This window comes from Corythoichthys intestinalis, chromosome 10 (genome assembly GCF_030265065.1).
Source record: "Corythoichthys intestinalis isolate RoL2023-P3 chromosome 10, ASM3026506v1, whole genome shotgun sequence".
Classification (NCBI taxonomy): domain Eukaryota; kingdom Metazoa; phylum Chordata; class Actinopteri; order Syngnathiformes; family Syngnathidae; genus Corythoichthys; species Corythoichthys intestinalis.
Genome location: NC_080404.1, coordinates 23,437,965 through 23,454,284, shown reverse-complemented (window position 1 = coordinate 23,454,284; position 16,320 = coordinate 23,437,965). Strand labels below are relative to the sequence as shown.

Below are 16,320 nucleotides of genomic sequence, written 5' to 3'. Positions count from 1 at the left end.
AGCCGAAATGGTGCCATTTGTTTATGCCACGTTTGTGCTGTAAAAAAAATTGTTTGTGCTATCATTTTATAGATATTTCGAATGATTACGTTACTTAAAGCTTTTCTGTATTCCAACTCCCGTGGCTGACGGAGCGTACCAACTCTCTATATAACAAAGGGGGTGTCCAAACAACTAGCGCAAATGTAGCACAAACAAATGGCACTACTTCGGGTCCATTTTGTAATAAATGGGGGGCTGCGAGTCACCTCATCACTCAAACTTAATATCCCAAACCCTCCATTTATAGCAAAATGGACCCGAGCTGGTTGACCTCAGATTGACCTATAAAAGAAAATATTCTAAAAATGATAGCAGCACAAACGAAAACTTTACAGCACAAACAAGAACAAACATAGCGTAAACGATTGACATAACTGTGTTATAAAATTTACGTCCAATGCGTAGCCAACTTCACGTGGCTTGTATCTACTACACTCTAATACTATTTCATTTTTAGAACGTTTGGGATAGTTGATTTAGTGTTAAATGACAGAGCGATGACATGCAGTTTCCAGCTCCACTCGCTGTGAGGCGCTAAAACGCCAGATATGAATTGTTTAAGACAGCAATGTAGTCAAATTCCATTTGGCTTTTATTCAGATTTGAAAAGGAAAAACACATATCGACGTAATACAGATGATCCTTGGGGACTAAAATCTCTGAAAGACGATCACAAAAATTACGAGAACAAAGAACAATTATTAGACATCTATACACGTGTGTGTGTGTGTGCGTGCGTGTGTTTGTTTGCGTGGCTGCAAATGTGTAACCCTTTTATAGCCAATGTTACAGATAACAGTTGATGTTCGTTGATGGAGTAGTCTTTGGTAATTGTCATTTTGCACCACCTAGTGTAACAAAAGGAAGTAGCAGAAGAAAAACTGATGGTCGATGTATCGGCTCACTTCCTGTTGACTTCCAGGCATTTTGGGGTCACTTCCTGTTGATTCTGGGGCATTTTGTGGTCACTTCCTGATTCCATGATTTTGGGGCATTTCGGGATAACTTCCTGTTGATTTTGGGATCACTTCCGGTTGATATCGGGTCAATGTCCTTTTATTTGGAGACATTTGGGGAGAACAAAAATGACATGTCATGAGTGTCGCTGAAAGAGTTCAAAATGTGTCTGTTTGGATGTTTGTGTGTTAGACTAGTTTAGAAGTTTAAAAAAAAACCGAAATTCTTAGGTCGCACCACATGGTTGTTTGCCGGTCAGCCGGCGTCTTGGTCCCCACCCTCGTCCACATGGTTGGACTTTCCCAGCGTCTTGATTTTGGCCAGCGTCTCGGTCAACGTCTCCTTGACGCCCTTCTCCAGCAGCCAGCCTTCGCTCTCGCACTCGGGGTTCTCGGGGTCAGCCATGGTGTCCAACGCCGTGCTCAGGTATTTCAAGCCCGCCATGTCCGCACACTACAAAGCACAGGAGGCTACTTTCTATTCCGCCAACAATGCATCCTTTTCAGACAAGGAGCCGACAGCTCGCGAGCAACATTTTCCACTAGACGTGCTAGCCCTCTGGGAAGGAGGTGGTCACTTCCTGTTGATTTTGGGTGCATTCCTGGTTAACTTCCTGTTCGGTAACCCAAAATCAACAGGAAGTGCCCCATTTTGTTCGTTTCATTTTGAGGGGCATTTCCGTGTGACTTCTTGTTGATTTTGAGGCATTTACGGCTCACTTCCTGTGAGGAAGTTACCCGGAAATGTCCCTCGAAATGAAACAAATGAAATGGGGCATTTACAGGTCAACTCACTTCCTGTTTGGTAACCCAAAATCAACAGGAAGTGCCCCATTTTATTCATTTCATTTCGAGGGGCATTTCCGGGTCACTTCCTGTTGATTTTAAGGCATTTATGGCTCACTTCCTGTGAGGAAGTTACCCGTAAATGCCCCTCGAAATGAAACGAACGAAATGGGGCATTTACAGGTCACTTCCTGTTGATTTTGAGGCATTTACGGCTCACTTCCTGTTGATTTTGGGTTACCGAACAGGAAGTGAACCAGGAATGCCCCCCAAATCAACAGGAAGTGAGCCGTAAATGCCTCAAAATCAACAGGGAGTGACCCATTTTGTTCGTTTCATTTTGCCCCCTTTTGGGGGCATTCCTGGTTCACTTCCTGTTCGGTAACCCAAAATCAACAGGAAGTGAGCCGTAAATGCCTCAAAATCAACAGCAAGTGACCCGGAAATGGCCCTCAAAATGAGATGAACAAAATGGGGCATTTACAGGTCACTTCTTGTTGATTGTGAGGCATTTACAGCTCACTTCCTCTTGATTTTGGGGGCATTCCTGGTTCACTTCCTGTTCGTTAACCCAAAATCAACAGGAAGTGCCCCATTTTGTTCGTTTCAGTTTGAGGGCCATTTCCAGGTCACTTCCTGTTGATTTTGAGGCATTTATGGCTCACTTCCTGTTGATTTTGGGGGCATTCCTAGTTCACTTCCTGTTCGGTAACCCAAAATCAACAGGAAGTGAGCCGTAAATGCCTCAAAATAAACAGGAAGTGACCCAGAAATACCCCTCGAAATGAAACGAACGAAATGGGGCATTTACAGGTCACTTCCTGTTGATTGTGAGGCATTTACGGCTCACTTCCTGTTGATTTTGGGGGCATTCCTGGTTCACTTCCTGTTTGGTAACCCAAAATCAACAGGAAGTGTCCCATTTTGTTCGTTTCATTTTGAGGGCCATTTCCGGGTCACTTCCTGTTGATTCTGAGGCATTTACGGCTCACTTCCTGTTGATTTTGGGGGCATTCCTGGTTCACTTCCTGTTCGGTAACCCAAAATCAACAGGAAGTGAGATGTAAATGCCTCAAAATCCACAGGAAGTGACCCCGGAAATCCCTCTCGAAATGAGATGAACAAAATGGGGCATTTACAGGTCACTTCTTGTTGATTGTGAGGCATTTACAGCTCACTTCCTCTTGATTTTGGGGGCATTCCTGGTTCACTTCCTGTTTGGTAACCCAAAATCAACAGGAAGTGTCCCATTTTGTTCGTTTCATTTTGAGGGCCATTTCCGGGTCACTTCCTGTTGATTTTGAGGCATTTACGGCTCACTTCCTGTAAGGAAGTTACCCGGAAATGCCCTTCGAAATGAAACGAACGAAATGGGGCATTTACAGGTCACTTCGTTCGTTTCATTTCGAAATGAACGAACGAAATGGGGCATTTACAGGTCACTTCGTTCGTTTCATTTCGAGGGGCATTTCCGGGTCACTTCCTGTTGATTTTGAGGCATTTGCGGCTCACTTCCTGTGAGGAAGTTACTCGGAAATGCCCCTCGAAATGAAACGAACGAAATGGGGCATTTACAGGTCACTTCCTGTTGATTTTGAGGCATTTACGGCTCACTTCCTGTTGATTTTGGGGGCATTCCTGGTTCACTTCCTGTTCGATAACCCAAAATCAACAGGAAGTTCCCCATTTTGTTCGTTTCATTTTGAGGGCCATTTCCGGGTCACTTCCTGTTGATTTTGAGCCATTTACGGCTCACTTCCTGTGAGGAAGTTACCCGGAAATGCCCCTCGAAATAAAACGAACGAAATGGGGCATTTACAGGTCACTTCCTGTTGATTTTGGGGGCATTCTTGGTTCACTTCCTGTTCGGTAACCCAAAATTAACAGGAAGTGCCCCATTTTATTTGTTTCATTTCGAGGGGCATTTCCGGGTCACTTCCTGTTGATTTTGAGGCATTTACAGCTCATTTCCTGTTGATTTTGGGGACGTTCCTGGTTCACTTCCTGTTCGGTAACCCAAAATCAACAGGAAGTGAGACGTAAATGCCTCAAAATTGACAGGAAGTGACCCGGAAATGCCCCTCGAAATGAAACGAACAAAATGGGGCATTTACAGGTCACTTCCCGTTGATTTCGAGGCATTTACTGCTCACTTCCTGTTGATTTTGTGTCACATTCTGTCCATTTTGGGGCATTCCTGTGTCACTTGCCATTCAGTAACACAAAATCAACAGGAAGTGACCAATAAATGCACGCGAGATCAACAGTAGGTGACTCAGAATTGCCCCAAAATGAACAGGAAGTGAGCAAAAATTAAAGATGAAGAGAGTGTAAAAGCTCTCAAATGGACACGAAGTGAGCCAAAAATCAACAGGAAGTGATCAGCTGCAATAGAGCGAAAGTGACCCTACGCACGCACGCCCTCCCGAGCCGATTTGGACACAGCGAGCGGGATTAGGGCCTCCAGAATAGTCCCTGATCCTCAGCCACCAGCTTTTCATCCCCTCCCGAGGGTTTATCGACCACGGAGTAGAGTATTAGAGACAAACAATAGGAGTGAGGGAGGGAGGGACAGAGGGGGCGGAGCTCATCTCACCTCCAGCAGTGCAGTGGCGATCACCAGGATGCCCACGCAGCTCATGAGGCCGCTGAAGTAAGAAAAGAGGGCCTCCCGGCAGCCTCGCGTCCAGATGTTGAGCTCCTCGCTGCGGTGATCGTAGTCGTAGTGGGCCGAGTTGTTGGTCAGGTGGTGCTGGATGCAGGGGCGAGGTGAGCCCGGGTTGCAGCAGCTGAACGGGACGCTGTCCATCAGGAACTTGCCTTCCACATTGCTCATGACGCGACTGCCACGCAGACAAAACAAAAAGTAGTTCATTTCCTGTTGATTTTCGCTCACGATTCGGGGCATCCTCAGATCACTTCCTGTTGATTGTGGGGCATACCCAGGAATATACCCAAAGTGATTAAAAATGAACAGGAAGTGACCCATATTCATTCGCCCCCTCCCATACAAAGTGAATTGGACGTAAAGCGACCATCTGTTGATTTTTGGGGCATTTCTGGCTCACCCCCTGTCAATTTTGGGTTACTCAACAGGAAGTGAACCGGTAATGTCCCAAAATTAATAGGAAGTGCCTCTAAATGAACAGGAAATGGCTTGTTAATGTCTTAAAATGAACACGAATTGTCCCATATTTATTCACCCTCCCCCTCTCTTACAAAACCAATTGGACGTCTAGCCGTATAAATGGTAGCCAATGAGTTCATTTTGGGGCATTTCATGTCATGAACTATTTATTAATTGTTTATGACATTCCAAGGTGGATTCCTGTTCATTCATCCAAAATCAACAGGATGTGGCAAGTAAATGCCCCAAAATCAACAGGAAGTGACCCACTAATGCCCCAAAATCAACAGGATGTGACTGAAAATCACCAGTAAATTAGCCAAAATGCCTTTTTCTGAAAGCGGCCCCATAAACAAAAGTTTGGACACCCCTGCGCTCCAATTTCTCCCGTTGAATGGGGAATCACTGCCTTCTGTTGGTAGTCGCGTGTCAAACCCGGAGCTGTCCCCACTCTCCCGAAACGAGGACGGAACTTGACGCCGTAGCACGCGTTTCGCTACCGCCTACGCCTCATTTGCTTTACACGGCTCGCCGGCCGGCCCACGCGACCTTCGACCCGCCTCGTGCTGCGTTGACGTGAGAGCGGCCGCCACGTCACGGACCTCGTCATATTGGAAAAGATCACGCCATTAAAGACTTAAGAGAACTCTCACCTTCTAATCTGCGTTCATCCCCCACTGACCTCATTCTCATTAGCATGTTAGCTACAGTGATGTGAAAAAATGAGGACACCCTATGGAAGCCTGTGTGTTTTCTAACATAGTTGGTCATATGCATGAATATTTAGCAACAATTTTCTTGAGAGATTCAAGTAATAGAACTAAACAATTAAAACTGAAAAAAAGATTTTTTCATAACTTTCTGAAAAATATAATTTTAAATAAATGCAATTTCTGTAGAGGAATAACCCCCACATTCAATCCCACTTAAAATGATGAAAATTACACACAGGGGTATCACCTCAGGTACACATGATTAGAACATCATTGCCCAGCGTTTTGAAGGAGGCTTGCCTTATTTAAACCTCACATTTAGTTTGGTGTGCCCCTGACTGTTGAAATGAGAGAGAACACCATGGTGAGATCAAAGGAGCTGTCTGATGGCCTTCAGAAAGAATATTGTAGACGCTTATGAGTCTGGTAAGGGATTTCAAAAGATCTCAAAAGAATATAAAATCAGCCATTCCACTGTCCGGCAAATACCGTATTGGCCCGAATATAAGACAGTGTTTTTTGCATTGAAATAAGACTGAAAAAGTGGGGGTCGTCTTATATTCTCGGTCTAGACGTTATACCCATTCACGACGCTAGATGGCGCCAGATATCATTGAAGCGATGTTCTGTCATGATAGATCTCAGCTACTCTCAAGTTTAACCAGTTTGCTTTATTTTATTGCAGTGTTTTTCCTTATTAAGATTTGTTTCAAGACTACAGTTACAGTTAGACTTCACTTTGATGGTTAATGCTGTTATTGCAATTTTGTTGTTTTACCACAATAGATTGGTTTATTTACATTTCAAAAGCCAGAAGCCATTCATTTACGAATGTGATTGCACTTTAGTTGACATATTTAAATGTTCAGATATTAAGATTTGAATGAGGCAAAATAACATGCTTTTTCTCTCAAATATATTGTTATAATCGTTTGTTTCAGATGTACTGTAATTATTTTCTGTCTAAAAATTAATTTGGTGTTCAAAAAGTCTTTATTCAAACTTGAATCTTGAAAAAGAGGGGGTCGTCTTATAATCTGGGCCGCCTTATATTCGGGCCAATATGGTAGTCTACAAGTGGAGGACATTCAAAACAACTGCCCAGGTCTGGCCGTCCAAGCAAGTTCTCCCCGAGAGCAGACCGCAAGATGCGAAAAGAAGTCTCCAAAAACCCTAAAATGTCATCACGGGACCTACAGCAGGCTCTTGCTACTGTTCATGTGAAAGTGCACGTCTCTACAATCAGCAAGAGACTTCACAAGTTTAACCTTCATAGGAGTTGTGCAAGGAGGAAACTTTTACTGTCCAAGAAGAACATGAAGGCCAGACTGAAGTTTGCCAGTGGGGATGTAGACAAATACCAGGAATTCTGGAATAATGTTCTTTGGACAGATGAATCTAAAATTGAATTATTTGGACACCAGAACAGAGGACACGTTTGGCATAAACCCAATACAGCATTCCAGGGAAAGAACCTCATACCAACTGTGAAGCATGGAGATGGAAGTGTCATGGTTTGGGGATGCTTTACTGCAGCAGGACCTGGCCAGCTCACCATCATAGAATTCACCATGAATTCCATCGTGTATCATAGGGTGCTTGAGGACCATGTGAGATCATCTGTGAAAAAACTTAAAGCTGACGCGAAACTGGATCCTGCAACATGACAATGACCCAAAACATCCAATAAGGACTGGCTAGAGTCCTGGAATGGCCAAGTCGAGTCAAAGCCCAGATCTTAATCTCATTGAGATGCTGTGGGGTGACTTGAGACAGGCTGTACATGCCAGAAACCCGTCAAACATCTCACAGCTGAAAGTATTCTGCGTTGAGGAGTGGGGCAAACGTTCTTCAGACCGATGTCAAAGACTGGTAGATGGATACAAAAATCGTCTTACTAAAGTTATTTCAGCCAAAGCGGTTAGCACTAGCTATTTTGGTTGTAGGGTGTCCTAACTTATTCCTCAGTTAGAATGTGCATTTTTGTTGATATATTTGGTTTAATGAGTAAAACAATGTTAATTTTTGTTGTTTACGTCCATTTAAAACACTTTCTTTTCCAGAGATCAAGAAAAACAAGCTCAGACATTGACATGTAAACATTTTTCCTAATAAAGAACTGAATATTTAATAGCGTGCCCAAATTTTTTCACATGACTGTTTATCCCAAAGGCGACTTTTTCGGTGGCATTTGCAGGTCAATTCCCGTTCATATCGGGTCACTTCCTGTTGATTTCGGGGCATTTCGCGGTCACTTGCTGTAGATTTGGGGCCATTTGGGCATCTCTTCCTGTTGACATCGAGCCACTTCCTGTTGATTTGGGGGCATTTGGGGCTCGTTTCCTCTTCCAATCGGGTTAAATAATGGACTCTTACTATGCTACTTTTTTTCCTCTTTGTTCCACATTACCTTGACTTTGATGATCATTGGCAACAATAATCAGATGACTCCATTGTATCCATCAGATGTAACAATACAGTCAAATGAGCACGTGACGTAGAAAGTATATTTCCTCTACTAGAGGGCACTCTTGCGCTTTGGATGGATGATGTTTCAACTATGTAGATTTTTCCAGATTATTGTTTATTTTTTTGGTTTTATATGGTCATGTCATTCATGTAATAGGTCACAGTGACTAACAGATGAAAAAAAATATCTTATATAGGTACTCAGTACTAGCATTATTATTAGTAGTATTATTTTCACTTTCATTTACTTGAGTAATATCATTTCGAAGTAACGCTACTCTAACTTTGCTAATGACATTCTTTTAAAAATAAATTGAAAACAGTTACTTAGTACTTGAGTATTCTTTTCACCTACTTTTTTTTTACTTGTACTTTTTTGGACAACTGGTTTTTCTTGTACTTGAGTGATATTATAAAGCGACGCTACTTTTGTACAATAATACAGTTTTTGGCTACTCAAGCAATAACATTGTTTCAAAAAAAAAAAGAGAAGAAAACAGTTACCGTATTTTTCGGACTATAAGCCGCTACTTTTTTCTTGACGTTTCTACCCTGCGGCTATTATAACGAAGCGGCTTATTTTTTTTATTTTTATTTTTTATTTTTACAAACAACCTTCATATTTTCTTGCTAAAGATATATATTTTTAAAATGGATAATTAGACATATTTTAAAGAATGGCTTTCCAAATTTTGCCATGACATAGCTCTCAGCTGCTAAACGAGCACTGATAAAGCTTGCCAGAACCTCATCAGGCTTACTGAAAATTTTTTTTATATATGAATATGGCTCCATCTGACACTATATGCTGCTACGACAAAACAATTTGAAATGGATGCGCATCCACTATTTGCTACGATAAAAGAACGCGATGTTAGCGTTGATTAGCTGTTTTCAACTAGCACTCGTAGGACTTCATTGCCACAGTATGCTACAAACGAGCTGCTGTACAAGGGCTAGCGCTAGCTGTTTTTAAGAGGATTTCATCCACTTCAAGTATAGAAGGCAAGGTAAAGTGGATTATATATCTTTGCAAATGTAGTGACCTGTTTTTAAAAGTTAGTTCATTTTAAAGCATTCAGACAACACGAGTTGGTGATGTTGATGCTTGTTTGTCTGGTTAATTATACAGTATTTTTATCATTTAAATTGAGTAATATTATCATGAAGTAACGCCACTCTTAGCCGAGTAGTTTTTGGCTACTCTCCTGATGACATTGTTTTAAAAATATATTATAAGCTCTCACTTAGTACTTGAGTATTCTTTTCACCCAATACTTTTTGGACTTGAGCCATCTTTTGGGATGACTACATTTATTGGTACCTGAGTCCTATTATTATGAGGTAAGATGACTCTTAGTTGAGTAGTTTTTGGCTACTTTACTGATGATATTGTTTTAAAAATAAGATTCAAAGCAGTTAGTTAATTGCGTATCCTGTTCTGTAAATCCAATGTTTACTTGTACTGGAGTCCTGTTATTGTTATTGTGTTGTTGTGTATTATGTTAGAAGTGCAGGGGTTAATTTGTGCCGGAACAAGATATGGCACCTCTTGGTTTTGGCTTCCCTGTGTTCCGGGACTTATTTGGGCAGATCCGGCACCTCTCGTGTATAGAAAAAATACACCCTGACGTCCACGCTCATTACATGCACGGTGTGCACTTAACTTTCATTTTCGGAAGTAGAGGCACTCTCTACTGCTTTGACATATTTCTTTGTTTTCTTCTTGTCATTCGTTTCCTTATCGTTGTCTGTGCTTGTTTTTTTTCCGACAGGCACGCTATGACCCTTACAGAACACATCCCAAGAATTGCATGTTGTTTATAAAAATTTAACGTCATTTGAAAGATTCGGAGATTTGTTGATGCACTGAAAAGCTGGACCAGCAAGTCACGCCCTGACATTAAAAAAAAAAACTTGGGAAATTTGCGACTTCTGGGGAGAAAGCAGCCAGGATCAAACGGTATTTCAACATGCCAAGAAGACAGTTGCATTTACTGTCTTTTTTCGAAAAACGAGTCAGAAAAGAGACAACCGGCGATGAGGGCAGCTGCAGCGGTCATGCTAACAGGCCGGGTGCAGCAGGAGGCAAGCGCCGCAGCAGCTAGCTAGGTTCACGGACAGCCAGCCAAGCTGGGGCAGGAGGCTGCTACCATGGCAGCAGCAGGTCAGGTTCAACGCCACCCGGAGTGGGGGCCAGTTACAGCGCCAGCAGTCAGCCAGGTGGACCACCAACAGCTGGAGAAACAGGCCAGTACGCTCATGGAAAATTCGGGTTTGGGATGCACAATTTAACTTTGGGGCCAGAGAGGACGGGGGGATTAAACTCGCTAAAGGATGGGTTTGCGTTATTTATTGTAATCTCTAACTTTTTTTTTTTTTAATTCTTTACAAGTTAGACCTGTTGAGAAACTAATTGCTGACTGTGTACTCTAAGTCCCACCTGGGGTTATGTAGGCAATTGCATGTACTGTGCAGAGTATAGCCTAAATAATTGTAAATTGTTGTCATAGCATTTACACTATTGATATCTGAAATTGAGGCTTGTAAGTCCCACAGTGGCAAGTGGGCATTTGTGTGTTGTTTTCAGCACCATTTTCTGCGTATGTTCCCGGACCTGTGCCCGTCTCGTCATCCCTGCACTGTGTATGTACTTTGCATTTCGGCACCTTATGATTTACAAATTAAGCACTGGAAGTAAGTCTACTCTTAAAGGAGTCTTTTGGCAAAGACTAGTGTTTGCGTAGCACTCACTCTTTGACCTCCATGTTGCTCATGTCCAGGTAGCGGTTGCTGATCCACTGGACCTCGAACCAGTCCCTGTAGTTGACGTTGCCGCAGCAGCGGAACTCGATCTGCGTCAGGTCCAGCGTGCGCTTCATGAAACAGCGCCCCGGCGTGTCGGTGTCCTTGTAGAAGCGGATGCTGTTCTTCAGGCCCTGCGACAGCGTCAGGTAGACGGCGAACTGCATGAGGAAGCATAGCAGCGCCAGCACGAGCAGCAGAAGGTTGAAGACACAGCAAATGATCAGGAAGCGGCGCAGCGACGGCTTCCATTTGGAGTACTTGACGGGGTCTAGCGAGTCGTGGCAGACTTTGCCCCCAAAGGCGTTGAGGGCGGCGCCCAGCAGCCCCGCCAGGATCAACAGGTTGGGCACCAAGTGGCTCTCGCTCTGGTCCATCAGCTCGCTCCGCTTGCGCAGCTCCACCTTGAAGTAGACGCCCAGCCCCAGGAGGACGACGCCGGCCAGGACCGATGCCCAGTAGAGGATCCACAGGCCCTGGGCAAGCTTCACCCGCTTCTGCAGGGTGAACTTGACCGGCATGAAGGGCATCTTGGCGGAAGGAAGGAAGGAAGGAGGGAAAGAAAGAAGGAAGGAAGGGGCCTCTGCCCGAGCTGCGCCGGCCGATCAGTCGGTGGCTAGAGTGGACACAAATACTTTACTCCAGTAACAGTCAAAAGGATACCCAGTAACTGCTCATAATGTCTCATTCATTTTAAAAACTATGTCATTGGCAGGTTCTCTATAAGTGAAGTGTCCAAAATCATATTACTCAAGCACAAATTAAAGAACCCGTACAAAAAATTCACTCAAGTACAAGTCAAAAAGTATTGCCTGAAAGGAATATGTTAGGGTTGTGTTTGGTTCCTCCTTCTGTGTTTGTCCCTGTGACACATACTGATGTACTGAGTAACTAACAAACAGAGGTGGGTAGTAACGCGTTACATTTACTCACTTATATTTACTTGTGTAACTTTTTGAGAAAAATGTACTTCTTAGAGTAGTTTTAGCACACAATACTTTCTACTTTTACTTGAGTAGATTTGTGAAGAAGAAATACTACTCTTACTCCACTACTTTGGGATATACTGGAGTCGTTACATTTTTCCTCTTGATTTTACACATTGAGTAACGCATTACATTTACTCTGTTACATATACTAAAGTAACTTTTTGAGAAAAATGTACTTCTAAGAGTAGTTTTACTAAGCCATACTTTTTACTTTTACTTGAGTAGATTTGTGAAGAAGTAACACTACTCTTACTCCCCCACATTGGGCTACACTATTTGGTACGTTTTTCCTCTTTATGCTACATATTAGAATCCACTTCTTTTTTTTTTTGTGCCCGAGATGCCAACAGTGGTTCTACCAGTTTCACCACGGAGACGTCGGAACAATAGTCAATCACTCCATTCTACCAATCAGGCTCAAGCTTGCCGTTTTATAATCACGCTGGCCTGTTTAATCACGTGGAGTCTTCAAACCAATTTAAAAAATTAAGTATTTGACATAGAACGCTGCCGTCAACATGACTCGAAAGCGCGGATTTTAAACTCTGTCCTAGTTTTTATTTGGCATCAATATTAGCCTTTTAATTTCATAATAGGAAATGTTATCTCCACAAGAGGACACTCATGCTCTTTGGATGAATGATGCTTCATTTCTGTATATATTTTTTTCTCTCGTCGGAATTCAGTTATTTTTTTGGGGGGTAGTTATTCAGCTCAATGTGGTTATGTAATAGGTTATATATAGTACAGTATATTAATAACAATTCATACAGATAACTTTTGTGCTGAGAAAAAAATACCACAGTTTAAAAAAAATGAAATTCAAACATCGTAAGCAGTTACCCGCAATGTTAATAATTACTTGAGTATTGTTTTCACCAAATACTTTTTTACTTGTACTTGAGTAAATTTTTTGGATGACTACTTTTAATTTTACTTGAGTAATGTTGTTTTGAAATAACGCTATTCTTACTTGTGTAAAGTTTTTCGCTATTCGACCCTTCTCTGGTTATAGTACAGTATAAAAATAACAGTTCGTATAGAAAAAATATTTATTCATTAATTTTCCGGGGCGCTTTTCCTCATGAGGGTCACAGGGGTGCTGGAGCCAATCCGAGCTAACTATGGGCAGTGGTGGGGGCAAACCCTGAATTAGTTGCCAGCCAGTTGGAGAAAAAAAAACCCATTATTATTATTTTAAATCAGACATTGTAAGCAGTCACTCACAATGTTACTCTTGAGTATTCTTTTCAATAATCTTTTTACTTGTACTTGAGTAAGTTTTAAGATGACTACTTTTACATTTACTTGAGTTGTATTATTTAGAAGTAACACTACTCCTACTTGAGTAAAACTTTTAGCTACTCTACCCACCTTTGCTTACTAATCATGTTACAGTATTTTTAAATCAATGTCATCATTATAGTAGCTATAAATGGTAGTCAAGTAAGAGTAGCGTTACTTCAAAATCATATTACTGTTCAGACCATAAGAACAGTAAGATTCCAAGTCGCCGTGTCTAAGCAGCTGAACAATACAGGTAAAAAGAAATCATATTACTCAAGTAGAAGTCAAAGTAGTCATCCAAAAAAAGCTTTTGGCTTGTTTCTTCTTCACACATCTACTCAAGTAAAAGTATCAACTAGCGTGTGGTTAAAGTCGATTTTTCTGCAAAAGCGAGGGAGTAAAAGTGAGCACCCCAAAACCTTTCTTCCTTCCTACCCACCTTTGGCTGCAAACACTAAGGTCAGGCCGGGCCTCGGCGGGCCAGCGGGGCTCCCATGGCGGGGTGGTGGATGTCCACGAAAGGCGCGGTCTGATCTGGGCAGGTGCGGCTTCTTCTCGGCAAAGTGGCCCGCCGTGCCTGCCGGCTCCTGAGCCCTCCAGCCGATGAGCCAATTAGCCCTAAGCGGCCTTACGCTAATTAGGGGTGGGGCCGGCCACGCCTCTGTCCGTCCAGGATTAGCCATAAGATAGCAAAAAAAGTAGGATGTTGACTCATGAATACTCATCCTAGTACTGGCTTCCCCACTTCAAATGACTAACATTGCTCGATCACACCCCTACCCGACCTGTCTTCCCTCTTCTTATCCATAGGCGGAGTTTGACTTTTGAGGCAGGGGGGATTCAACATGTTGATGACCCCGAAACGCAGTGTCAGCAATAAAATTAACTTACAAGAATGTTTATGATAATACGTTGAAAATGAGCGTTTTTTTGTTTCCCATCATCCTTGAGGGAAATTCTAAATCAGGCTGCTTAGGACAGCATTACTTTTCGCCAAAATCGTCATCCATTGAATATGGTATGTCCGCCGGTGTCGTGCCAATGTAGTTACCCCCGTAAAAAATTGTATCCCCTGGGCGGAGCCACTGCGCTGTACTGATTTGCCTAATTTCTGTGTTTTGGTGATGTAGTCTTTACGAGGTTTTAAAACATGGCCCATTTGTTTAAAAAAAAAAAAAAAAAAAAGCTTTTTTTTTCTGTCGTATAACGTAACATACGTACTGTACGTAAAAAAAGGCAATGTTTTACTGTTTTACTAGTAGGATGACCTATAACTGCTATTACTGTAATTCAAGTCCTGTATGGAGTTTCTCCAGTTTAATAAATGTCTTACTGTACGAGGGAGAGGCGTGTGCGCCTTTTCAGGGTTTCAAAAGGTTCCCATTCACCGGTGGATATTGGCCAAAACAAGCCCTACTACTGTGGGACCATGGGACTTACGAGGAAGTGAACAAACATCGTGTTTTGTATTATGTCAAATACTGGGATCATTTTAATATGTAGGTGGCTTGCATTTTGTGGCTGACGTGCTCCTTGTCCCCTCGGCCGAGGACCGGCAGCTTGTCGCACATCCTCCCGCCGGGCAAGCACTATACTTGGCTTATTCCCCTCTTCGTGTGCCCGGTGTTCTGTCATATTTTCCGACCGTACAAAAATTGCAACTTTGAGTTAAAAAAAGCCGCGAATACAGCGATTACAAAGTAAACACTACAAACTTTCTTTAAATAAAGGACTATTTACTTTTGATCATGGATGGGCATGTAAAAAGCTCTCCTCATTAGCTGCACATGTTAGCTGCACAACAACTGCAGCCGCCCTCCTCCACCGAGTTGCTCGCTGTTTACGAGTTCGCTGTGTAGTAAAGCATTATTTTGTTGGCCGGTTTGTTCAGCTCTCATTGTCGAGCTGCTTCCCCGGCGAGCTCTCCTGTCCGTAGTAGCAGGGGAACGAGCTGTAAATTGCTCTCGCCGGGCGGTTTGCCGATCGGCGTAGACAATCGATAACCCAGTCGTCATGTGAAATGATCCGGGCTAGTTATTTGTGATTTTCCGCTTCGAAGACTTTGAAACATCACTCGGTTCGGGTTAGCATGTCGGCTAGCTGTCACGCTTCTTGGTTTATTTACATTCTCCGAAGCCGGGGAAGGGAAATAACATAAGCCCGATTTAGGTGGCATAAAATTTTGTTCGGGAGGTGCGACAGTAAAGGTGAAGTCCACAGTTTTGACCATTATGGAGTAATTTTGCCATGTCGTCTTGAATAAATGCATTTTCATTATTTCATATTTCATTTAGCACAAGACCAGATGTCGCGTTAACCGAATATTTTCCGTCGTTGACCATTTTTTTAAAACGGTGACGGAAAAAACTGAAGTCCGTCCGTCATTTTGACAGATTGCAATTCACACCCCAGACCACAGGGTGGCGAGTGAGCATATTAATTAGCTATTGTCTCTCTTAATGCATGACGTCGTTGGCTATTCTGTCAGAATATTGTAGCGTCACCGGGGTCTGGCGGCGGCACCGTGATTGACACATCAACGCGAGGTTCTTATTGGTGCACCCGGTGTGCCAGCGCGTCATCCAATTGGTGGACTAGATTGCCGCCTGTGTATAGACCCCAATCACATGACGTCACAACTCCGCCCCCCTGACTGGAGCCGCCATATTGTGTGTCAGCTCGTCATGTTTACACATTACCGCTACGTACATGCCTCCTATTACGGCGTGTTTTTCTGCTCGTTAACATTAATAATCAAAATGGTGAAGGCGTGTGTGGCGGTCGGTTGCAGTAACAGAGAAGATAGACAGAGAGACTTGAAGTTCTACCGTATTCTGAGAGACCCGTAGAGGAGAGCGAGATGGACTGCTGTAATTCGACAAGAAATCTGGGCACCAAACGATCACCACAGACTATGTAGTAGTCATTTTATATCTGGTAAGATGCATTTAATATATATTTAGAAGATTTTGGGCTGACAACCACAATTAAGATCATTGTGTGACGTTAGTGATTGGGGTCTATATAGTTGCCTCTTTTTCTTTGGGGGCGGAGTTGTTGTTTTGTTGGTGTTGTTGGCGGTAAAAAGAGGGAGAAAAATACCACGACTTCCGTGTCTAATTTTTCGCTGCCAAGCAAGCGTTACA

The 16,320-nt window shown here is 42.8% G+C and overlaps 1 protein-coding gene across 1 annotated transcript; it reads right to left on the bottom strand.

Moving 5' to 3' along the window:
• Positions 1–621: 621 nt before the first annotated feature.
• prph2b (peripherin 2b (retinal degeneration, slow)) lies at positions 622–13,760 on the bottom strand. Its single transcript, XM_057848300.1, has 4 exons — positions 13,614–13,760; positions 10,848–11,514; positions 4,381–4,627; positions 622–1,452 (listed from the first exon to the last, which is right to left on the bottom strand). Exons 2-4 carry the CDS (start codon positions 11,426–11,428, stop codon positions 1,255–1,257), a joined length of 1,026 nt encoding a protein of 341 aa, XP_057704283.1. The 5' UTR covers positions 11,429–11,514; positions 13,614–13,760; the 3' UTR covers positions 622–1,254.
• Between the last annotated feature and the right edge of the window lie 2,560 nt (positions 13,761–16,320).